The 26,083-nt window shown below is 41.7% G+C and overlaps 1 protein-coding gene and 1 long non-coding RNA gene across 5 annotated transcripts in view; one reads left to right on the plus strand and one right to left on the minus strand.

Annotated features, from left to right (window-relative positions):
• The window catches only part of MAPKAP1 (MAPK associated protein 1), a 115,037-nt gene that overhangs the window by 75,563 nt on the left and 13,391 nt on the right, over positions 1–26,083 (plus strand). For 3 of the 4 annotated variants that reach the window (XR_010886135.1, XM_067308996.1, XM_067308997.1), the window contains exons 8-10: positions 10,198–10,305; positions 18,743–18,883; positions 24,023–24,160. Coding sequence is in view for 3 of the 4 variants with exons in the window: in XM_067308996.1 (XP_067165097.1) it covers positions 10,198–10,305; positions 18,743–18,883; positions 24,023–24,160 (387 nt within the window). In the remaining variant the exon portion in view is untranslated. The remainder of the gene's footprint in view (positions 1–10,197; positions 10,306–18,742; positions 18,884–24,022; positions 24,161–26,083) is intronic. The other variant, XM_067308999.1, reaches the window with a different exon arrangement.
• LOC136993880 (uncharacterized) lies at positions 9,291–10,953 on the minus strand. Its single transcript, XR_010886136.1, has 3 exons — positions 10,863–10,953; positions 10,482–10,567; positions 9,291–9,304 (listed from the first exon to the last, which is right to left on the minus strand). It is a non-coding gene; the product is annotated as an uncharacterized lncRNA (long non-coding RNA).

Consider the following 26,083-nt stretch of genomic DNA (forward strand, 5'->3'; position numbering starts at 1 on the left):
ACCTTTCTGACTTTATAATCCGAGTCAGTAATGTAGAGACCTTATTTTGATGCACATCTCAAATAACCATCTGAGCTTGGATTACAGGATGTTCATATTAGTGCTGTCTTTTAGGTAGCAGACTGTGGAGGTGGCTTAGTGCACGTTAGCTGTAATGTATACCTCCCTGGCAGTGTCCCATACAGCTGATTGCCTTGACATTTTTTCTTAAATTCGTGATTTAAAAAAAAGTTTTCTGGATAATGTATTTCTGCCATAGGTACATTACATTATGGATCAAACATGAGAATTTCTTACTCCTTTCAGCTTTATTTAGGGGTACACATTGCTAATGTAGAAAGAAAAGAAGTCTGTAACAGCGAATAAATAAAATACTTCTGTTAATATGCTGCTAATACCAGTTTGCTGCTAGTTATAGTGCATGCTTTCTTGTCTACAAGAGCAACACATAAATGAAGCGTGGTTGTTTCTTTTTAAGGGGATTTTGACTAAATTCTTTAATTTCACTGGCTGTCAAGGTAGTGTTAAGTAAAATGCGTTTGAACTGCTGTAGTTTTTGTGTACTGGACTAGATGTCAGAAACCTTTGCCATCACTGGAAATTCTGTCACTCTGGATTTACTATCTGTTTCCCACAGCTGAATTCTTAAGCAGTGTGATTTAACACCTTGGCTCTCCATCAGCCAGTCCTGGCATTTATTTGAATGCATTACACCACTGGTTTCCATAAACTATTTTACAATTGTTTCAAATAAATGACTGTTTATTTCTACAAAAACCATCTGTATTTCTGTGGAGAGCAGCAGATAACTGTATGTAAAATTTGGTAATGTCACAACAGTGCAAGTTAAGAAAAACAGATTGGACTAAAAAAAGTCTCATGCTTGTTAAGGGTTTGTTTTCACTGTTTAAATATCATTATTTATTAAGCAATATTTGCATTTTTAATGATAAAATCTTTATTCCACTTCAGAGGTGTTGAGGGGCTTTGGGGATTTTTAGCGGATAAACAGATTTAAGATGTCCTCATAGCAGTAGGATTTGAGATATAAACATTCTGGCTTTTCAACTATTTCCTCTCAAACTGTTTACATATTTTCTGTTGTTTTATTGTCATTGCCAAACACACAATGAAATCCTTGCCCCTTCTGTCATGTTCTAAGAAAAATTCTGCAGCAGAAGGCCCGAGACCTCTATCTGTTCTTAGTTTCTGTGTTTTTCATAAGGTATTGGTGCCTTTCCTTCTTCAGTTCTCTTTTGTTTATATTCTTTGTTCAGTATTCATCTTGCAACCAAAGGTCAGCATCTCGCACTGATGGGAAACCCAGGCTTCCCCCGCACCTCTAGAGAGCTGCGTTTCAGTGAAGACCTTCCAGAAGATGATGGCATGGCTCAGATTGTGTGTTCCCAGTCAGTGCTGAATGAATATCCAGATTGAACTGTTCTACTTCTTCCATATGCTGTGCACGTGCTGGCAGAGTGAAAGCTAGAATCCGTAGCCTAATACTTAGCACGACTGATACATTTTGCCAAATTATTTGAAATGATAGAGATACATGAACTCTCTTCTTTTTATGGCCTTGTAATAGTGGTAACATATTTCCAGCAAATGTTTTCTATAGCAATAATAAAAAAATGGTAACAAGAAAAATAAATATAAATATAGTTTAAACTCAAAAGAAATCACACTTTCAAAACCTATGGTTTGAGGAAGAAAGCAGTAAATCATATGTACTTGCAAAAGAAGAATCTTAAAATAGGAAAATACCATGGACATCAACGTTAAATGTTTATCAGCTGCTTTCTTTTGACTGCTTTCCTGTCTTGCCTCTGTACGTGGACAGAACCTGAAACATAGTCCTGTTTACTGTTTGCCTGGCATCTACTGCCTTGGCTCTTAGGGGAGGACAGCCAAAGTGTCCTTAAATTTCTAATTTTTCATATGTTACTATGGAATTGCAACCATGCAGGCACAGAACGCTTAAGATGCTGCGTGGCTGGCATTGCTGCGGAGGTGCGTGTGGTCTTACGCTTTCCTCCCAGGTAGCACGGACTGGCGTAACGCGGTCTCCTTCGTCCCCTTCCTCCTCCCCAGTGCAGTGAAGCTTACCGCTAAAGGAGTGCGGCAAACAGAGGCTTTGTGAAAGAAGTAGAGCTGAAGGAAAAAGCGGGACATGGTAATCTTTCCAGAGTATGTGTGTCTCTGAGTGAAGGCAGAGCGCCTTGGGATGGGACTGGAACTGGTCCCGCGGGGACAGGGAAATCCCCCAACGGCAATGTAAAAACTTTTAGAATTGTTTAGGGTTAACGGGGCGAGAAATAATGTCCTTCCCCATCATAGACTTTCTGGCAGTCTCAAAGGTCCGGGCATTGCTGACTCCCTGGGGACGTGTCTATCTGTTGTAACAGTGGACAAGTTTTAGTACTACTATAATACAGTAGCATATTCCCCTTTCTGCTACAGGCCTCAGCAGACTCCAACGTTGTAGAGGTTGAAGATGTTCTCATGCCAGAGCGCTGCTGTAGGGAGAAGCTGTCTGAGGAGATGTGCCAGCAGAATAAGTTTTAAAACAAATCTACAAACAGTAACAAATCGCCATGACCAGATAGTAGTCACTGAGAGTTTTGGAAGAGCTCGAATATGAAAACGCTGAACTGTTAAACATGATGTATAATATACTGCTCATATCAGCTTCTCAGAGGTATGGAAGGTGGCAAACATTACCCCTATTTTTGGAAAGAGCTTACGAAGAGACTAGTATATCTTGACTTTACTATGCAAACTGTAAAATTGTAAAATGAAATTGTTGCAAAGAATGGGATTAGTAGATGACATATGGACAAATATGATATACTAAGGAAAAAAATTGGCATAGGTTTTGTAGAGGAAGTGCCTCAGAAACCTGTGAGCAGTCTTTGAAGAAGTCAGAGACCCTCTGAATAAGGATGATGTGTTTTATATAGCAGGCGTCGACTTCCAAAAAGATTTGACAAAGGCTCATAAAGCAATTAAGCTGTCACAGGATGAGAAGGAGGATCCTCACATGGATTAATAATTGATTAAAAGACAGGAAACAAAGAATAGGAATAATGGCCCTCCGTTATTAGTAACTAGGTTACTGGTGGAGTTCCAGTGGATTTGGTAGAACCTGCATTGTTCAGCTAATGTGCGGCGTGGAAAAGGAGGTGAATGCTGATGTGACAAAATGTGCTGTTGGTACAAAGGAAGTAAGAATAGTGCAAATAAAAGCTGCCTGTGAAGCGCTGCAGAAGTATCTCTCAATGCTGAGTGACAGGACAATAAAACGGGAGAGGGAATTCAGTGTCAATGAGTGCAAAATAATATACATGGTGAAAAGCAACTGTAACTATACGTATACGATGATGGGCTCTAATTACCTTCTATCAGTCAAGAAAAGGATCTTGGAGGAGTCGTGGATAGTTCTCTAAACACTTCAGCTCGGTGCTTAGGAGCAGTCAGAAAGACAAATTGAAATTAGAAATTAGGAAAGGAATAGAGAACAAAACAAAAAGCGTTATTATACTACTGCATAAATCATGATATGCCCACATGTCAATTGTTATACTTTATCTCAAAAAGGATATTATAGAGCTAAAAAGATACAGAAGTGGATGAGCGTGAAGATGGATCAGACATGCGAAATGAGGAGTAGATGCTAAGTACAGTAGGTCTTTTCTAGTTTGGAAAAGACATGACTGGATAAAAGAGAAGTCTATGAAGTGTATGTGGTAGAAATGTAAATAGGGACAGCGTTATCTCTGTTCTTCATAAAACAAGAACTACACAGAACCAAAAGAAGCGGGTAGGCAATGATTTTGAAACAAAAGGGGATTCATTTTCTCACACAGTGCAATAAATTGTGGAACTCGTTGCCTTAGAATATTATGGAAATCGGAAATATAAAGGCGTTCAAAAGTGCTTTAGACAAATGTTTGGGCAATAAAGGAAGCAGAAGCAGTGGAGAAAGCATGGCTGGAGCTGGGGCTTTTGTGCAAATTACGGGAACTTGGGAGAGCAAGGCAAAGGCGAGGGGTAAACAGTGAGGTGTGTTGCAGAGACTAATGCTGTAGAAAGACAGTTTTAAACCAGTTTTTTTTGTTTATACAGATCTTCTTAATTTAGTTTAGGTTTGACAACTCCACAAAGATTCAAATATTAAGCTAAACCTTTATGTAATCCCCATTTTACACTGTTAACTTGTTTGCAGATTGAAGTGGGTTTTGTTTGTTTTTCTTTAAAGCGTTTTTTTTTCTTTTGGAGTGTTAGCGTTTGTTTATTGTGAGGATTCACCCCCTGACCATGGTATTCTTCATTGCTATTGAAAGTTAATAGGGGAAAAATTGCATTCCAAACATTTGAACCTGTAGTAGCCATGGCTGAACTTAGTTGATCTCTGGTGATCGGTTCAATTTAGTTACGATTTTTAGCCATTAGGCTGGGGCTGAATGATGGTGATTTGGTTGAGGCCAAATGTCTGTAGAAAATTGGCTGTTTGATAAGAGCCCTGTTATCAGAGGGGGATACTTTCTCATTTACATTTAGATGAGTATTGATTATTTATTTACTCAGAGAAGTGAGATTCGTTCCCAATCTTATCTCTCTCGTCTCTGCTTGTCAGCAGAAAGAGAGATAGAGCTCCTGACATCAGCCCAAGATAACAGCACTTTGTAGTGAAGATAAAAGTTGGAATGGGCCTTTTTCTAGTCTTGACTGAAAGGATAAGTTTTAAAAATTAGAACTGATGGGTCATGCTTTCAAAACCCCATTCTGAAGGCTTTGCAGCTTAAATGGGCAACAGAATTGGTTTGTTGCTATGCGGATGGCCATTCCCCTTTTGTAAGAGAATTGTTTAATTTGATTACGCTGTGTGATTCTCCCTGGGCCACGTTTACATTGTGCCACGGGAAAATAACGTTATGGAGTGTAGTATTTGGGTTTGTTTTCTTGTTTGTTTTTAATTCCTGATAAACCTTCCTCTGTTCTAAGGGATATCGTGTTATAATAAACTACAGTAGATATCTGTAAGCAGAAACCAGCCACTAATGGTGTGGATGGCTAAATGGGCTTTTTGACTGGAAGGGGTGGACATCGCTGAAAAGCACATCTGCACGGGAGGCATCAGGCTTGTGCATTGGGTCAAGATGTGCACAGCACGGCTTGGGAAACGAGTAGTTCTGTCCTTCTGTTGACGTTAGCCCGGTTCCTCAGCAGCTGGTAATCTCTCAGGATACTAAAAAATCCACAAGAGAGAAATTGCTGTGGCCGTGCGCACTACTGCTGGTAGCATTTGCAGTATGTGGTTTAGGCATTTGCTCCTACTTGCAGGGTATTTTACTGGTACCGTGGTCCAAGAATTGAGAACATCGATCTGCCTAGGGCAGCTTGGCTGCCAAATCTGCTGAAAAAGGGGCCCAACTTTCACGCCTTCTCCTAGTGCTGTGGGCTCTGCCGGGCCCCGAGCGAGTGACTCCTAGTGCTGGAGCAAAAGGGTTTGCTTGATGGCATAACCGCTTCTAATTCATCACGTTTGGCCATTGCAGACTGCTGTTTTGGTTCGTTCCTTCCTCTCTGGACGCATGAACATGTGTTTTTTCCAAGGCCTGCTTGCTTTGCCCCATCACCAGTTTCTCTCCCTCCAGGTATTTGTGGCAAGAGGGCAGAACTGGAGTAGGGATTTTTATTCGTTAGTCCGGTCTTTGGATATTTTGCCCCTCCAACTTCCATTTTAACATACCAGCTTCTGGCTTGCTGGTGGAACCTGGTGCACGTGGTGCAGTCTGCCGCATCGCTCGGAGGAGCGGCGTGGCGTGGCGAGGCGGCGCTGAGCCCCTGCTGGAGCAGGCGTCCTGGCGGGCGGGCAGGGAGCGCGCCGGGAGCACGTCCCTTCGCGGTGCCGTAACCGTAAAGGCTTCTTTTACAGCTCTGCGGAGCATTGCATCAGGTTACAGAAACCTGTAAAATCCAGCTTCGGTATTGCCAAATTTTGTTGAAATTCCCGGAGCAGTACTCTGTTAGGATACCATTAAATTACGTAGTTTTTCTACTATAATTACATCATTTGAACTTGTGAGAGAAGACTGGTAGTAAAACTCCTCCACAGAATTACCCTAATATTTTTCATCTGTTGTGAAGTAAAGGTCATGTAACTGTGTACAGATATTTTAACTATATTACAGAATCACAGATTATTTAAGAGTAGATCTAAAAATCCATTTACACGTTTTAATGAATTCCACAATATTTTCTATTTTAAATGAGTTATTCATAGAAAACTTGCCTCAATTTCTAGGCTTTTGTTCTGTTTCTTAGTTTATTAACAGGTGGTTAATACAACCTGGCCACAAACTGGATAAAAACAGTTTTGGTGATTTACATGATCACAGAATTCTCAAGTTGCTTCAGATAAAAATCATATCTTTTATATTGGCATGGTTGTGGTAAAGGTTATGATCGCTAACAGCTTTCTGGAGGATGGCAGGAGATGTATTAAGTGGAATGAGAATTGTTTCTGAGATATTTCATTTTCTTCTTTTAAACGTCTCTAGCTGATGGAGCCTGGGATCATGAGAGAGGATGAACCACTGCTGAGCACCTCTCTGTAACTTGGTCCCCTTGTTGTTGTGTATATGATTCAGCAATAATTTTAAGGCTTTTGTACCATTTATGTCTGTCTTATTACCTAATCTCACTGTCTCAAAAAATTAAGAGACAGCTACATCTCTGTCTTTCACCGGAGGGAACTGTGTGTGTCTAGTTGCTGGTTCCCCTGCAGTGTGTGTTTCATGCAGCATTAAGCAAATGAAAGAAAACTGTATAAATAGAAATGACTTTGTGGGGTAGGTGAAGGTGTAATACTTAAAAGTGCATTTTATGAAATTGATTTGCTCAGCTCATAACACAAGTGTTCTGGGCAACCTAAGAGGACGCCGGTGTAAAAGCGCGGTAAGGCTCAAGGAGAGGGGGACTGCGAAGGAGGTGAGCGGAAAAGGTGCACAAGGGGCTCAGCCGCGGCCTGTGCGAGAAGTGACGCTTTCAGGACGGGTTAACGTTACTACTTCCTTTATTTTGCTTTTGAATGTTTTGGGGGTGGGACAGTAGAAACAGAAGAAGTAGGAGGCTGGGACACGAGGTGGTGTGGGAGTCCTAGCCGAAGGATTCGGGCGCTGAGGTTAGCGGCTGCCTGTCGGTGGGCGCAGCGGTCTGTAGGTTCTTGCCCAGGGCAAGAGGCTTCGTCTGTGTTAGAAATGTTTGGAGTTACCTGTTTGGTAGGAGAATACCAATAATGCAGAAATTCAGATTAGAACCAACAATTCTGCAGGCTTTGTCCTTTCTGGATGTAATTTAGCATTTGGATGTTGGCTGGGAAGTGCTGGAAAGTATCTTCTACAAGCAGACACAGCAAGTAGGTTTTGCTGTCACGGGTTCTGTTGTCCTTACAAGTTTTTAAACTGACAGCAGTTTTTAAATCCAAATTGATTTATTACTTTGATATTCTTTTATAATTCAGGATATTTTGCTCCTACCTAACTATCCAGGCCTCTCTTCTTTATTTCAAGTTTTGAATCACATTTTCAGCAGTTGAGAGGAGGAAAGCTGGTGCTGTGCATTTACAGGGTTTTTTGCTGTTGCTGCTTATGAGAGATGTGTCTGCTGCTTCTGGAAGTGCAGCTGGTTTTATAAACGCTCGGAGGCAGCTCCATGGGCAGCCGCGGATTGTGCCGGAGGAGGGAGAGGGAGGAGCTGCGCTTTCCTCCTGCGGCCTGCAAAGAGCCAGCTCTGTGGCTGTTCTCAAAGTCACCAGGAAGAAGGAAACTCCATTTTACAGAAAAATAATGTTCTACTGCAGGAGCAGAATGCTCTCAGAGCATGCGGCATGCTCTTCACATGACTTCTGGGGAAACGAAATGAGAAGCCATAATTGAAAGTCTGCTGTAGTAAATTTAAAATTAATTGGCTAACAAATTCCATCTCTTAGGCATGCCATCTGAGGCTAAAATACTTAATTTTTTTTATGTTTTAAATATTTCATCATATACTATCATGACTCAAAGTCAGGAAAGCATTCAGAAATATTTTAAATACTAATAAAGAAGGAATAGATTTCATTATTTCAGTTCTAGCTATTTGTTATATTAAGACCTATTTAAAGATGCTTTGTATTACTTAAAATTTCTGAGGTGTTTATTTAGCCTAGTAGGCCAAGTGCTTTCTACAGTGCCCTGGAGAAAACGGGGGTTACTGGTGGCTTTCTGCCTGCCCAGGCTCGTGCGCGGGGGGATCCGTGCCCCCGGAGCCAGGCTTAGGAGCAGTTCCCTTTGCTCCAGCATAAGGCCGATGTTTAAAGCCCGGCCCAGCCGGCAGGCAGAACCGATTAAAAGAATATTGGCATCAAGTTTGCCTCAGAAATGGACACCTCCAGGGACATCTTTAACGGGGGCCCGCGCGGGGCGGAGGGGATGACGGCTGCCGGGCCGCGCTGCCTCCCCCCCGGTCTTCCTCGGCGACTCGCTCCGAGCCCGCAGGGAGCCGTGTCCGCGGCAGCGCCGGCTCCCACCTTTTCCCCCAGACCAGGAACCAGGCCTTTGGAAGTGGCTTTTTTCCTGCCTGTGTTCCCACACGTAGTTCAGCTTATCTAAATTACTCTTTTCATTCGTCTGTGTCCTGCTCCTATATGCTGTTAAGAGAGCAGTCCTGAAACTTTATATTGGTGCTTTTTTATTCCAGTTTAAGGATCTGTTCAACTAAAAGATTTTTAAAAAGAAGGAAAAAAGACTGTGTCCTTATTTTTTTAATAACAGTTTTTAATATATTTTCAGTAGTTGAAAGTCAGGTTTTGTAAGTACTGTCATCTTTCCTTCGATGATTAAGTTAGAGAAAAAAAGAGATCAACGCCTGAATCTTGAAAAAAATCTATAGATAAATGAAACATCTTTGAAAATAATTCATTTGAAGTAATAGCATCTGTACACGTTTATATCTGGTTCAGTTCTGTGAAGTGTATTTCTTTCATATTCAGCAGATAAAATGTTAACAGTATAGAGATCTCTGGAAAAAGATCAAATTCGTGTATCGATGACCCTTTGTGCTTCCTGCAGCTGTGAAGCTGCTAGGCGATATCGAACGCCATCTAGCATCGGACCTGTTACCTGGAACTGGGCACCTCTGCCAACGAATCAATGTGTCGCGTTATCTCCAGCGGAACCTGGTGCCGGTCACCGCTGCTGGTGCCTGAAGGAGCTCCTCAGCTCCCAAGCCTTGGGAGTAGAGCCTTTTAAGAAATACACTGTTGGTGGAGGTAGAAATAGCCAAATCAAATATCACAGAGCTGATTTTCATGACAAAATATAATAAAATAAGTCACGAAAGAGGGCATATTTTCATTCCCAGATATTTCAGTGCCGTGCACAGGCACTGCTGTGTCTTGCCACGTTCTGCTCAAGTCAATAATCGCCTTATCTGGGCAATTAAACTTCTCTAGGCTTTTTCACATCTGTGGAGAGTGAATGCATGTTTGGTTGAGCCCACTCTAAAGAAACAGTCTTTTTTTTTCCAAGCTGGGAGAGTAATGCACTCAGAGAAGCAAAGTAACACCCTTCATCTTTGGATGTGAGTAGTTTAGCTGTGCTGCAGCACATCTGCTTTCCCTTCAGAGTATGCTCCCACTTCCAGGCAGCAGGGGAGACTCCTGCAGTGCCCGGGCAAATAACCAGCTGGGCAGCACTCACGGCACTCCCGCTTTCATTATATAAAGAGCCATAAAGAGGGCAGAGCAAAGGGGAGCAAACGCAATTTACTCTTACGTGGGGAAAGATGCCCAAACAATACAATACATGCATACATCAAGATCTGAGTAGAAATTTCTTACAGCAAGCAATATCACCCATCTTGCAACGTGGGCAGGGTATTTAATATGGGAATAGCATGGAAGTGTTCATGAGAATTTTTTGTCAGTAGCGTAGTCATAGCCTTATTAGACAGTTGAAGGGAACATTTTGTTTTCATGCAGACCATCCTCCACCTTTTTATTGTATGGTCCTTCCCTTTGGAAAAGAGCTTTAAAACATAAACATCTACCTGCTTTGCTTCTAGAGTACAAATATCCTCACATTGATAGAATGTGATAAACCATCACCTTGTTAGAAAACAGATGATTTTACAAGTTACTTTATGTTTCAGGTCCTCAGTATCGGCTGGAGAAGCAGAGTGAACCTAATGTCCCCGTAGATTTAGACTGTACCTTGGAGAGCCAGAGCACTTTGGAATTCTGCCTTGTCCGAGAGAACAGTATGTTTGCCCTTTTCACTTTTGCTCTTGTAAACTGCTTAAACTCACATAAGTTATGTATTTTGGAATACAAACTGTACTGTCTGGGCAAGTAAGTTTTGACGAGACTCTCTTTCCTGAGGCACTTTTCAGTTATGCCAAAAGAATATTCCAAAGGGAAATGATTGATTTCATACCTTTTAGTAAATAGTCTGCATCCTGTTTATCACTTCTTGATTAATCTTTTTCTGTTAAACTCTGCTCTGTGAAGTTATGACCAACCCTGAAAAACACATGAAATATGAAGCTTTTTCTCTTGCAGGCACTATTTAGTGAATAAAGTGATTGGTCTGCAGTATATTTTGCCATGTCAATATTGCTGTTAGAAGAACTGCATTTTTTGGTAGCATTTACAGAAATTAACCATGCAGATAAAAGAGCAGTGGGATGATTTTTAAAGTACAAAACAACTAGTTTTCTCTCCAGCTATGCTAAAATGTTTTTACTCTTCTATTGTTTTAATGATTCTAATATTGTTTCCTTATTTATTTCTTTACAAGGAATTATCTGAAACTTACCACCAAGAAATTTAGCATAGGCCTGTGTTTGTCCTCCATACCATTTTGGTCCATCCTTCATTCTTTCCAACAGTTAGGCTCTCTGTTTTGTTTCTTTCTCATTTTAATTCAGCTGTCAAAATTTTGATTGTACTAATGAGGAAAAGTAGTAGCATCCATGTTCTCAGTTAAGCCCATGCCCAGAGGATTTGCTGCATACAATAATAATAAGAGCTTGTTTCAAAAAATATAAGTTTTTCTTTCTTTCTTTCTTTCTTTACAAAGATTAGACCCTTCCATTTATGTTTATTTGGCTATAGCTTTTCTTATTTTATCCTCAAAAGACAATAGAGCGCCCCTGAAGGAACTCCTAATTCCAGGGGCAAGTTATAGATTTTGCTCCCATTTAAGGAGTAGCAAAGTGGGGAGACAGTGAGCTGCAATGAGTTTTCTAGTAGTATGTCAGGAGCTGAGATTGATCACTCAAATTTTGCCATTCTTAGTAGGGTGGAACTTGCTCACAAAATACACTTGATGCTCCTGTTTTATTTCTTCATACAATGATTCTAAGAAACTGCAGGAGAAAATGGTAGAAGAGATGCTGCACATGAGGAAATATAGCAATTTTAACATTACTAATCAAGTCACACTCTTCCAAAGTCCAGAATTTCATGAGGTTAGCATCCCAGCTATTCTTTTTGTATCAATTTTTAATCTATGAAAAGGTGCAAAAAGCAGGGAGTTTTCCTAAGTATTGATTGAAGTACTAGCTGAAGTCATAAGAATGTCTTTTACTGAACCAATAGTAGTCATGCTTCTGGAAGTTTTGCGTATTTCAATTAAAAAGAACAAAATTTTTGTATCTAGACTATGTAATTCAAAGTGGATTGCATACGTTGCTTTTTTTAAAAAAAAAACCACACACCTATTTTCATACTCTGTAGAGGAATCCATACAGTGGCTTTTAGCTCTATCTATTTATGCTCTTAGTTGTCATGAGTTACTAGGTTCAGGTTGCCTCACTCCTTCAATGGCAAATCTGTCATAAATTTGTAAGTGGTTTAGCAGGAGGTATTCCCCCCTGCTCTGCATCAGTACAAACCTGCATCCCTGGCATGGTGCAGTGGAGACTGTTCCAAGAGGGCCTCCGAGGCCTTGTCTCAAAATAAATGTCAGTCATAATGTGGAAGGAATGCTTTTACCTTTTCCCCGAAGCGCTGCTGCAAGGACCGCTTCCCCTCTCTCCCGGACGAGGCAGCAGACATGCAAAAGCAAGCTCCTGTGCAGAGCAGAGCTTCAGAAAATACTGAATATATCACTGAGACTGTGGAGTCAAAAACGCTTTTAACTAATTACTGAGCTCTCCTGGCCCGTATTAGGCATACAACGTGCGCTTCTCTAACAGTGGCTTAGACCGGCTCCTCGGACAGCAGGTGTCCGGTACCCGTGCGAAGGCCCCGGCTGAGCTCCCCGCGGGCCGTCCCAGAGGACCGCGTGCTCTCGGCTTAGTAGATTGCAGCGGCTGCCGTTTCCTTTCCGATGCAATGTCGTAACGTAGGCTGTGGTTTCTCGTCCCGTTCATGGGTCTCATGGCCCTGCTGCCTTAGGTTTCTAACGTTAATGCTGTGCAGGTGGCAGCATAGCATAGCCGCTTCTTTCAGTCTCCACCCTAGCAAGCACTGGCATTTGCCATCCAAATCTTGGAACACATGAAAGTGAAGACAAAACAGATGCTTTGTACAGTTCAAAAGCAAGTCACTATTTTAGCTTGTTCAAGGCAAGCAGTAACCTAGGCAAACTAATAAATGCATGCATGTATTCTGTATCTTTTCTGCCTTGCTGTTACTGCATGTTCTCTGGAATGATACCAAACTGCACTAAGGAGTGCAGGATAAGTCTTCTGCTTATCGTTTCTCCCCCAAGATGTGGGTAAGTTTAATGTGATCTTCCTCTGTCCCTGCTCAGGGATGTATGTGAAACAGCCATGAAGTTAACATCAGTCAGAATTCATGCACTGTGCATGGGCTGGTTCCCCCAATACACACTGAGCAATTGCACTTTGTAGTGCTTAAGGATCTCTCTTTTGGGGGGTAAAATAGAATAGAAATAACTTGAAAATCGTAACATCAAAAAGTTATAGGTGTTTTGTGTGTTTTGTCTTATTTAAAATATTTTTAGCTTAGATATCCCAGTCAGGAAAAAAGTCTGTTATAACAGCTATTATTTTAAAATGTGCTCTTTATAGTCTCATATTCATATATATATGATATATGATGCCAAACAGCTGCTAGTAAAATAGCTGCCAGTTTCTTCTGGGGAAATACAAAGTTTATATTTCAAAGTATTAAATGAAACAAACTTTTCATTAATAAGAAATACATATGGAGAAATCCCCTGTCTATCCAGCATTTACTAATAGTATTCAAACTAATAAACTGTTTCCAGTATTTAGAACTTCTTAACTTGCTGGAAGATTTATCTTCAGACTAAAAGCCTGCACTTTGTCATGTGAAATGCTTTTATGTGAAGCAGCAAACTATTCATGGCTAATTTAGTTTTATTCTTACCATCTTACTTCTGGAAAGTTCTTTCTCATTTTATCATTAGATAGTAATTAGTATTCAAGGGAAATTGGTCTTAATATATTAAAATTGGTTTAGTGCCTTTAGACCTGTACCAAAGCCAATGTCTTATTGGAAAATGTAATTGGGGACTCTGTGTATGTAATTAATTGAATTACAATTAAGAACTTTCATTAAACAATATACTAGTACATTAAAGTAATAAAGGGACATTTTTGCAATGCAGTTAACTTTATATTTTGTTGTTTTATTCAGGAAATACAGGCTCAGGTTCTTGAATATCTATTTTCTTAAATATTTTAAGAAACCATACTATGTATGATATTTCTGTATTACCTTTGATATTGTTAATGTGTCTTTTTTATATGTCCCCAAATGCTTACAGAAGTCCCTTTTGGATAAGCTTCCTTGCTTTAGCTTTGTAGCTTATTTTCAGACTCTTGCTTCTCATGCCTCTTGTTTCTGTACTGTTTTGTCTCTTTCGACATCTGAAAATCAGGATCTGCTATTAGGAGAGTTGACTGAGTTACAAATGCAGCTCTCTCTTTCACAGTAGTTTGAGTATATGAACAAAGATACTACCTCTATACTGAACCTGGTTTAAAAAACAAACAAACAAAAAAGAGTAAAGAGCTTCAGTTGTTGCTTCCAGACTGAGAAATATGTGAATTTTCCGGATGACCATCAAACCTAGAGACTGAAAATGGGTTCCATAACTGTAACTTCTAACACACCGTAGTGCTTCACCATGGTGAGGTGGCTCGCTTAAAGTGTAGAACTGCGTGGCCCTTGAAATAATTGCTGCTTTTTCTTCAGCCCCTGCAGGCAGGCGACACCACTCAGCCTTTTTTTAAAGTAGCAAGCTGTGTTTTCACTTTTTGTGTGGTTGTGCTACACAAGCAAATTAAGCAAAGAGATGAAGAACAATTTAACTCTGACATAACTGGCGTTAGGAAGGGGACAGGAGAGATGATATGAATCAGATAGATAAACAGAAAGGACGTGTGGCTGCACAGAATACACGCTTCTGTATAGGATCCCCTCCTTCCAGCACCATCTACTGTTGTGGTTTGGCTTGAGTTTTAGACTTCTAAAAACATAATATCTGTGAGAACAACTTCACCCTTACAGCGTATACTGGTTTTATGTAGGAGATGGAGTGCTGCTCTGCCCCTGCCGGCTGCAACCATGGGGCTCAAGATCTCGAACCTTAATTCTGGCTCTGCGCACGTGCATCCATCCCGCCTTCGGAGCACTGGCACCAACACGGCAGCGCCCCGGATGCTAGAAAATGCAGCGCCTCCTCGCTGAGCTGAGTCCCACGTTACCTGGCTTCCCTGACCCAGGAGTGCGCGCGGAGCCACGCGCTTCCTCTCGTCCGTTCTTTTCCGGCTCAGCTCTGGGGGTTTTCTACCCCGCTTCTCCAAAAATAGCAATCCTATTTTGGGCTGAGGATGGAAATGCCTCCCTCGTGGAAGTCCTTTGCTCTTTGTGCAGATTCTCATCTCCCTCAGTGCCCTGTCTCTCCCACATATGGCATCAACCTCTTTCCCTTTTTATTTTCCTTTCACAAAGTAAATCTTCTCTAATTAGATAGACTCTAAGGGAAAAATACAGAGGTTATTGCAAACTTTGTATCCGTGACCTCTGCAAGCTGTTATTTGAAAGAGCTTGTTTCTGGGGCTGGGATCCGTTCTGCAGGCGCCAGCACGGTCTCTCTGCCTTCAGAGCAGCCTAGCTGGATGGGCTCTTGGGCTGAATAATAGACTGGAGCAGCCACTTTACTTGATTGTCTTCCCAAGCAGAAGCTTTTACATTCAAAAGCCACATTGTGATCTCCATTACAAACACCCTGACAGGCCTGTAAATATTTGACAGGTTTATTCACAGCTGCTTGCATGTGGAAAATATTTTTATGATTTTTCCTCCAATCAACTCTTGGAGATGGCTCTTTTCTCCATTGTTGAATTCCTTCAGTCTCATAGACATTTGCGCAGAGCTGCAGGGGTAAGAGCAATATGCCAAGTTCTGCAGTCAGGTTTTTCCCTGCAGGGCATTTCTCTCTGTTGTTACTGATATTACTGCTATTATCCAATGCACCCTCAGGGGTCTGAGTGTCTTGCCATCTTCAGACAGATGATCTGTTTTGATGGTGGAGTTCCTGGCTGTTCTCCCAAGAGCAGCAACTGCAGAAATTCTGTAAACCTGAATCCATTCACAAAGCTTCATAAAACAAAATCAGCAGAGATGGTGTGATATACAGAGGGTCTGAAATGCTTCCAGTGCAAAATCCCACTGTTCAGCTTGCTTCAGCTCCAGTAGTTAGTACTTGCACCATTTAAACACTGACAAGATATTCACATTTTATGTTACAGTGACAGCTTTTTCCCCTGGATATGAGCTGGCAGGCTGCTAATTTTCTTTCTAATACTTTTAATTTGGGGATATGGAATCTGAGATGGTTCAGCTTTGTAATAGGCTTGTAAAGTAGATATTTAGTGTGCCCACTTTGCAGGTAAATAAGCGCGGACAGTGAGGTTAGGGCTTGTTCAAGGCCAGGCAGTGGGGCTGGGAACACAAAGGCAGTACCCGGCAGAGCTTCACTGCCAGCCTTACTCCTTATGAAGTGCTTTAGGAACATTGTACAAGAGCTGCAGGGATGAGGTTAATACGCTGCTGTTCTTTGTGCTACTTCTGAATTTCTTGTTGCTGCAGGTCAGCTGGTTGGTGCTGACGCTTCATATGTGACGCTGTACTTGAGCAGCAGCTGTAGAAGGGACTGGGCATAGGAAGGAGAGCCAAGAGCCTCTTTATCCACCGTTAAAACGCAGCCGTTCCTTCTCTGGGAGAAGACAGCGAGCGGTTAGCAATGCACGGTAGTGTTGGGAGCCGCTTGGCAAAGGCGGTGTTTCGTTAGGGATAATATTAATTACCTCCTTGCACTCAGCAGGAGCGTGGCCGGGCCACCGGGGTCCACGCTGCTACGCCTGCGTCCGCCGTGACCCGTTTCTGCGTTACACGGGCTCGCGGTGACCGGCACTGGGTTTTGCGTGGTGGTTTTCTCCGCTATTTTTTTTTTGTCTGTCGAAGGCGATTCCTTCACGTCTGTCGCTCGCCAGCTTGCGCTTGCTCCCGGGGCCGCCCGGGCCACCGCGGTCCTGTTTGCCTTCCTGCGCCTCCGTGCCGCTGCGTTCCCGGGCGCGGTTAAGTGCACCAAAAGTTTGACATATCTCAGTGTACCTCCGAAGTACTGCAGCATGAGTGTTTGACATGATACATTATGATAATCCATAGTATAGAGACATTAACACAGGGGTCTTTGACAAAATACATTGTAATGTCTCTGAAGGAGCCATTACAATTTATCTTGTCATTCTGGAGCATAGAGTGGTTACAACGTTAAGATGGCTCTGCATAAATTCAGGTGGAAGCTGTTTCATTTGATTTTGGGTTTTTTTTTTCCCAAGTCAAATGGCACAGTGCAATTTGTGGCTTAACCCTTCCCCGTCCCCGCTTCCCAAAAGAAATGTTTCCATCCTTCCATCGGGAAGCTATGCGACGGGAGGCCGGCAGCGTGCATGTGTGTCACGCGGTCCCTTATGGATGGGGTGGGGAGCTGGTGTGCCCAGGGTCTGTGCAATGTGGATCTTCACTCTGTGCTCTGAACATGTGTTTTTACTCATTTAACAGCAAATACTAACCCTGCTTTTAGCGCAGATGTGAATGATCTTTATCACAAGCAGGGAAATTTGTTCCTGAATTAGGAAATAGAAAAGGGAATGCTTTCAGCAAACAGGAAAAATACTCAGTGTTTTGGGATTTTCTTCCTCTCCTAAGTTTATCCTGCTTATGGCCACTACCCTGACAGTTTGATGTGCTGAAGCCAGTGGGATGTAGTGCTGAAACTTTAAATCATCCCGTTAAAAGGAAGGCTGCTTCTGAACCAACAGTGTGTATTTGACCCAAGTGCCAGGTTTCCTTCCCCTGGGAGCTATTGCCGTTCCTGGCAAACGGTCCCATGGTCGGCAGGATCCACATATGGGAACTCACCGTTGCTCCACCGTGAGCTGAAATCCCCAAATGGGAGATGAATTTACATCACCGGAGAGTAAAAGGTCAGTGCAGGAACCATTAGAGTGTTGAGGCAGCTCCAGCTACATAAGTCTTGAATAAAATTAATACAGAAAATTTGACAAGTTTTTAGCCAGCTATACTGTAGCTTTAAGACTTATACTAAAATTCTACCATCTTGTCTGCCCATTATTAAAATTGCAGCAAAATATAAAGTTTTCATTAATCTCCTGCAGCAAATTTAGGACTCTGAACTGGCAGTTGATTCAGCTTTTAGGACCACATTAGCAGGGGTATTAAACAAAATGTGTCATTCTTCAATATCTTCTGTAAGAAGCTAGATCAGTTTTCAGCCATATTTATACCACTTTCTCTAACAGCATCTGAATGATCATTGAGAGCTGAGATGCTTTATTAGCAGCTGGCATAGAAATTACTCTGTGCAAAATTATATATTGCATTGTAGTAATGTTTAAATTGGTGTTAATCCAACGTCATAAAATGTAAAAAAATCTTTAAAGTGTGTTATATTTTTTCGGTAATTGGCATTTTGGCTTAATGAGATGTTACCTTTTATAAAGCTAGTACCTGCTGTAGTATTGAGAATACTAATCAGTAAATAAAGTGCGTGTTCTTTGCCATGGGCCTGAGATTACAAGGAGAAAGGTATTGCTAAAGTTTTAATAAGATGACAGTGTTCAGTTAAATCCCCCATAGGGGGACATGTTGAAACACAGGAAAACTGTACTAATGCAGCCATCCAAAGTGGGAGCGGAAGGTGCTGCGGTCCCTGGGGGCAGCGCTGGTGGAAGGCAACAGGCGCCTCGGCCAGGGGCCCTCTGCTTGCTCAGCCTGGCCGCCGGGCTGGCAAACTGCGTGCAGCCGCGGCCCTCCGGGACGCCAGCTCCACGCTGGGGGCCCCCAGCCCACCGATGTCTCGTGTCGCGTCAGAGCCTGTCGTTGGCATGTTGCTTAGCTCTCCGTGCAGGACGCAAATTTATATCAAAATGTCTTGTAAAGATTTAATGATTTTGGTTTCGGAAGGAACATGATAATTTCATTCTCCCAGACCCATGGACCCTGAGTGTTTTGTTCTTTCTTAAACAAATTAGCAAACAGCCCTCATGGTTTATGTCTAAAATCTTACTGCAAGCTGCAGTTGCAAGCACCATAACCATACTCGTATGCTAGCTTAATTGTATGCCTTATTTGAAACCTGTTGTTAATTATTGTTGGGTTGTTTTGCAGGTTCAAGAGGAGAAGAGATCTCAGAGGAGGACCCTCAAATCGATATAGCTACTGTTCAGGATATGCTTAGTAGCCACCATTACAAGTCCTTCAAAGTCAGCATGATCCATAGGCTTCGATTCACCACTGATGTTCAGTTAGGTAAATCAATCCATACTGTAACACTTAGGAGACTGGAACAGTTCAGACCTTTGGGCGTCTCCAGTAGCTAGCTGTCCATCACAGGCATTTTTAAAGCAGTCATCATCCTGTTGGTCTGTTTTACAGTGGAGCACGTCACTTAGGGCTGCTAGCGTTTCAACAGTTAAAAAGATTGCTTTCAGTTGAAAATGTTTGAGTATTATCCACAATCAGCTAGCATGCATTTCTTCTGCAAGAAGGCCATTACTTAATGACCCCATCTCTTTTTTCTTTAATCTGGGCTTCCTAATGGAAAGCTTCTTGCCAACTGTTTTGTTATTTTTAAATGAGGCTGTGCGCAATTAGGAAGGATGAGGTTTCTCCTTTTCTGAGGCTGAAAGATTGTCATGACCCAGTAGAATTTTGAGGTGGAACAAAAAATAACTAGCGTTCTCTAAAGGTTTTATATTGTCCCTATTAGCTTTCTGAATGCTTTTGAAAACCTGAAGGCCAAAGGATGACAGAATCTTGAATTATAAAAGCCCCATTACTGTTTTAAAATGATTGAATGGCTTTTTATCTTTGTGTTAAAATTGTGAAAATTTGATTAATGATGCATTGGTAAGTGACCTGTGACATTCCTGCAAATACCTTCCATAAAGAAATGTTACAGCAGTAAAATATTAAGGGCTGAAATGTTTACAAAATATGTTTATTCTGTAGAATTCAGCAGAATTGTTAAGCTATAGCACTTTCTGTGTTATTGTCACCTCACTCTTCCCATTGTTCCATCCTTAAGCGCATATAAAAGTATATGTCTCTAAAGTTTGTACATAGGAGGCTTTTTTTTGTTTATTTTGAACTGTCTTGTTAAGGAAGGATTTATATGCTGGTGTTGAAGCAGGACAGCGTTAGGCATGTTTTCTGCTTTTGAGCAAACTATCTGGGTGTGATAGTTTGCTTCCAGTGAAGTTTGACTCACTGTATCTGGAAACTGTCAGAAATAAGAGCTTGAAAAGGTCATGACAGATCGCTAAAGATAAATGGTTAAGGGAGAATAGCTGTTAAACGAAACAAATGGCTTAACTTGTTTAGTAGTGAAGGAGCTGACCCTGTCCACTAGTGTAAGGACCATAAAATCTCCCTTTTATAACACCCTACAAAAATGTGTATTTTTGATGGCAGTACAGTGACAATGTGATCTTTATATTCTAATTATTTTTTACAAATCAAAGAACCCCCAGTGAGGTATTCAAGGTCTGGGCAAACGGACAGCATCAAAAGCGCTAAATAGTCATAAGAATTGTGTGTTGGTGTTTTTTCCCTGGAATTTTTTTATGATACTAAAGAAGCAATGCTGTTAAAAATAAGCATTGAGGTGCTAGTGGGATTAGTGCTGCTGAGTGTTAAATGTGTTAATCTTCTGCGAGTGACAGACCGCTCCATAGAATCGGAAATGTAAAAAATCATGTCTAATATTTTTTCATGCTTATCAGTAGCTATGGCTTGGGAGACGGTGTGTGTCAGTTTAACGATGGTCAGCCACAAAGACTTCTCTTTGTACCGTTTTTATCTGTCATTAGTTTTATGTAACAGCAGTAGCAAAGTGACAGTTTTGGTGGAAGACCGAGGGCGCTGAGAAGCTGAAATCATCAGATTGCTCCCTTATTGGCAGTATTGATCACCTTGGTAGCAGTGCTGGAACATGTCTGCCGTCCAGCTAGCTGAAAAACACGGGACTATGCAGCGGTTTCACTGAAAACATCTGTGTGGCTTTTGGGGGCAGTCCCAGTTTCACAGGTTTAACGAGAAGGATGTTTAAATATGACAGAACCCAGAAGCAGGGGAGAAAAAAAGTTTGCATAATTTATTTGCATTCTGTCCAGTTGGCTGATACATTGTTAATACCTAAGAATATTATTTATTTAATCTGAATCAGTTCTGTCCTGGGTTCTATTTCAGTTGTGCAGAACAGGTAACAGTGACGTCAGCTACGTTTGGGAACTACTGTTTGCATATTGGTACCTTTTGAAACATTTTAGCTGTTTGAGGCCTCATAATTGAGTTTGAGGTCAGGTGTACTAAAAATTTTGGAGTGAGCTCGGTCTTCTCTACACTGGTGCATAGTTCTTGATAGTAAAAGGAGTTATGCAAATAACGGGGATAAGTGACCACCCTTTGAGTGATGGTTTTTATTACAGCTGAAAGCTTTAGCCATAGCAGTTTCAGGGTCTGGGGTTTTATGTTTAGCTCACGTCACACTGTAATGCACATATAGTATTATTGTCAACATTTCTACCCAGGTTCAGCCACGTTGTGAAGGAATAAGACGTATTTGCTTATGTACCACATTATCAAAATTAAAGGAAGCATATAGTCTTGGAAAATTACTGCTGGCAAGTATTTTGGAAAAAAGCGGGGGGGGGGGCAGTTGCAGAAGCAACAAAGGAAGCAAGAACAGAGCAGTATTACTGGACTGCAATATCAATGACACTTCTTTTGATAAAATGAATGAATTAAAAAAAATAGTAGGGGAAGCCTTTTTACCTGATTTTTTTTTTTTAGAATGACTAATTTGTGCTATGATACAGAGCCTCTAAAAGCCATATATATAATACTGTTCTGATTTTAGGTTTAAACACATACAGATTGTGAGAACAATAACACAAAAAAGACAACGTTCTTTGTCAGTGTGCTCTTTGGATGTGTGTGAGCTTAAGCTAGTGATGTCGAGATAAAGAAATAATGGATGAAGTATACAGCAACAATTTGCAGATAAAAATAATAGAAGTTAAAGTGTATTTTACATGATAAAAAAAAGATGAAAGAGGAGGAAGTCTGTTACATCTGAGATGGTTACAAAATCCATGCTTGGTGAAGTAGCCTCTGCTGAAAAGATTGATGCAATGGGGAGTGACCTTGGCTTGGAGCAGGAGCTGGTGATGTATGTATGAGCATCTCTCTGCTAAATGGACCCAGATTTGTAGCACTAATATACATGGAAGCCCAGAACCAAACTCAGGATGGCAATAAATCAACAGCCACTTTGGGTGTCATTTCTGGTTTATATTCCACTATTGTTCTATCACTTTAATTCATGTCACTATCATCTGTTCATCTGGAACAGTTTTATATAATTTTCCAGTGGAGTTACCTGACAAATCCTATCAAATTAACAAGGTACATTAACAGTATTGACTGACTGTGAATTCTGAAGTTGTAGGACCATACAATGAACATTTTAAAAGGATATTTCCAGGGGTGAATTTTTTTAAGGAAGGAATGGGGGAAAGGATTATTTACACACAAAGGATTTGCACATTTATTTTTAGAACTTGTCTTGACTTTTTCCAATAAGAAAATAAGAACTTGTGTCATTGACTTCATATTTTCCTTAAGCTGCAGGAAATGCCATTTTGAATAATTAACCATTACAGTGAAATAACAAAGCCCATTTTAAATAATCTGTGTAAAATTAAATTGCAAAACAAAATGGGCTCCAGATACCCCATCAGCCTGCTCATATTACCTAGTTCTAGTAGTCGTAGTATTAATTGGACTCTTGATACAGTGCTTAATTGAAATGTGATATCTCTGATGTGACGTATGTTTAATGACAAAGTGCATTGTTGGATTAATAGAAAAAGAGGGGGGGAATTACTCTAACCTATCTTACAATAGCCAGGGTTAAAATGAAGGTTACCTTGCGGTGAGCGGGCAGGACTGCAGCAAGACGCCTGCCGTATGCGTCTGTTACTCGCTATCTGCCTGCTTTGGTTTCAGAGCGCGTCAAGTACAAGTGAAAGGGCTTTGCGAATCCCACAGCCGGGACCAGACCTCAGGAACACTGGGTTAATTCTGGAGGGCTTGGGGAAGGTGTTATGAGTGTGGCATTTTGTTTTTCTTTCGCCACATCTCTTAAAAGTTTATTATCAGCTCCTGTAAGTTTTCTTGTGCTTTGGACAAAGCAAGCATAACGTATTCCGAAGCATCATAGCCAAAATCCTCAAGAGGGAGAAGGTTATCTCAGATGGCTTCCCAGAGATGCAAGAGTTACATGGTGTTTAAATACTTTTTTCCTCTGTTGCTTCCTTTTTTACTTTATCATGAGCTTCGCCTATAACTCATGACTTAAAAATGTAATTATTTTTAAGGCTCCACGCATCTCAGTATAAAAAGCACGCTGAGAAGTTTGTTCAGTCATGTCAACAGATACTAAACAATGATCTTCTGTTCCTGAGCGCAGCATAGCAAGGCTTTCGCTTTGTAATGCTCTGATAAAGACGGCTATAAATTACATTGTGTATCCCAGGGTAGAGTCCTGTTAACTGCAAACTTTCAGCCTGCTTCTGCAGAGTCCCAGATCAATGGAAAGGCTGTTCTTTCACAAGTGCAAGAATAACATTTGGAGTGATGATATAGTGAGCGTTTTCTGCTCTCACTCACAAAAGGTCTAGTGTAGGATTCGGCGTGCTAAAGTAGGCTGCGTATCCAGGTCAGCCTGCACACAGCAGCAGCGGAGCCCGAGCCATCTGGGGAAGTCCGCGTTCGGAAATGGGGCCTGGAGCCCGTGCCAGGAGCTACACAGATCCTCAGCTTGCTTTCAAAGCAGCCTCATTAGAGCTGGCTTGGAAAAGCCAGCAGTGTAAAAATGCGCAGGATCTCTGGGACTGGGCGTCTTTGCGAGTGTCTGGTTAACACAAAGAGTGTTAATATAATACTACAAATGTGTGTTGTCTTCTCATATAATATATGTAGTACATACTGCTGCGTGGCAGATAGAATAGTGACGACTGTGTGATAGTGTCTATTATATAATAGTGACGACTGAAAAAAGTAGCAGTATCTTTATATACATCTTGCAGTTCATTTAGCTGCTGCTTCCAGAACAGCTCTGTATGTGTTGGGAAGAATATTTTTTGTGATATTTCTTTTTCGTTGGTATCCTTTTTTCCCCAATAAGGTAGGAGAATAAAATGCAGATGATCAATGCAGTTTGATAATCATTTGCTTTTGGTTTCAAAAGCTTGTGTTCTTTCAAAAAACCCAAAAGGGCAATATACTTTCATCCTATTTAAGATTTATAAAGTGTGTCAAATGGCTGATATGAAATCGCTTACACAGATCACTATTGTGGCTTTCTATTCTTTCTCATCTCAGGTATTTCCGGAGACAAGGTAGAGATAGACCCTGTTACTAATCAGAAGGCCAGCACTAAGTTTTGGATTAAGCAGAAACCCATTTCAATCGATTCTGAACTCCTCTGTGCCTGTGACCTTGCGGAAGAAAAAAGCCCAAGTGAGTAGTCCTTTTTATTTATGTTCTCTCTTCTCTCCCCCTCTGTATGTGCTAGATGCCCAAAGAATTATTGCTACCATGTCCTTTTCTTTCTATAGGTGTATTTTATTCATTATAGGATGTTTTTAATCTGACTTGATTCTATTATATAGAACATTATGTATACAGATACCCATTTTATGAGTGTCCTTTTAATGCTGCTTACAGCTAATTGCATCATTAAGAGCGTTTCCTGCCCACTGTCAGTAACTGCTAATAGTGTCATACCAAAAAAACGCTGGTTTTGCCTATCTAGTCTAGCCCCATAGCACGATAGTCAAAATTACGCTTTCTCTTGAACTTCCTAACATCCCAAATGAATTTTAACAGTTGTATTCCTGGACACAAATTAGGTCTCAGATACACACTGATATTTATCAGCACAATCCAAATTTGCTTCAGCCACAGCTGCAGGATTGCCAGGGTTGTGACCTGCCACTCTAGGAGTTTAGTTGCAGGCAAACGCTGTCCGTGCCTCCCAAACGGGGCCAGGAAGGAGCGGTGACCTGGCTGGAGGATGGGTCGGGCACCGCAGCTCAGCCTGTTATCACAGAGGTCAGCGTCTGCAGCGTTCGGGGCGTGACTGCCGGAGCCGAGTGCTTTTGATTACTCTATCAGTGGAGTGATCAGAGTCTATATTTGTAGAATTTCTTTTAAAAAGCGCAAAATAGGACTGTAGGGATAGCATGCCCTGGCAAGAAAGAACCAATGGCTCCCAGTGGTATCAAAATGTAACTAGGTACTATCAAAAAGTACCTATGGTTCACACTCGGACAGATTTTATTACACTTATGCTTTTGCAGTGTAGAGATGCTGTGGATACTAAATATTAAGTATTTATCTGGAGGGTGACAGGGAGAGTTGGTGATACATATTTACTGATGTAATGATCTGTTGAATTCTTTTGGAAGAACAAACTCTTGGCTGCCGCAGATTTCATCAGCAATCGCTGAACGCTGTTCTTCTCCCATCATTACCCCTTCCCGCTTGCGTGTTCTTAGTCAAGTCGCTGTCTTCCTTGTCCGTCTCTCGGGCGAGTTTTGCTGTACGTGGGATGGCATGATCCTGAGCAGAAACCTCCCTAGCGAGCAGGCAGCTCGAAGCTCGGGACGCTCGTCTTTATAGTGCCCCAAGAGAAGGAATCGAGAGCGTAACCGTAACGGGTAATTGGCAGTTAACAAAGGGAACGGCAGCCTCTGCGATGCTTGATAAGTACCCGACTGCTTGATTTTCAGCTATGTCTCGCACCAGTTTTGCTGCTAAAGGTACAGTTTTGCGCTTGTAAATATATTAACACCTCTGGGTTTGTAGCCGCTTTTCATCATGCAAATACTTGCAGTGGTAAAACCGAGCCCACAAAGTTGGGCTTTATCTGAAAATCCAGCCTTGAGCAGCTAGGTTTCGGGCTCAGGCTCCTGGTGACACGCTGGTGCGTGCGGCCCCGGAGCTGGCCCTGGCCGTCCCCAGCCCTGGCGTCCTGGGAAGGAGGGGGCTGGCCCGCCGGAGAGGCCGCAGGCGCTGCGGCAGGAGACGGGGCACGTGCCCAAACAAAGCGAGCCGCAAAGCCCCGGAGAGGCGGGGAGCACAGCTTCAAACTCCCAACGCAGCCCGGTCACAGCGGGGGGCAGCCTGACCGAAGAACCACCATCGCTGCTGGAAGGATGCTGAGAGGTTCTGGCAGAGGTGACCTTTACGATCTGAGGGTTTTTATGTGCTCGTTTTCACGTGACCATTTGTAAATTCATTTCAAATTTCATATTAAATAAGTGTTCAGCATAATTCTAAAAGGACAAAATAAGTCTCCCTGAAATCTGCCGGCCTCTTCCAGATTCACTAAAGATGCTCCCAAAGTCATTATTTTAGGTCAGCACGAAAGACTTTTAG

This window comes from Apteryx mantelli, chromosome 21 (assembly GCF_036417845.1).
Source record: "Apteryx mantelli isolate bAptMan1 chromosome 21, bAptMan1.hap1, whole genome shotgun sequence".
Lineage (NCBI taxonomy): Eukaryota > Metazoa > Chordata > Aves > Apterygiformes > Apterygidae > Apteryx > Apteryx mantelli.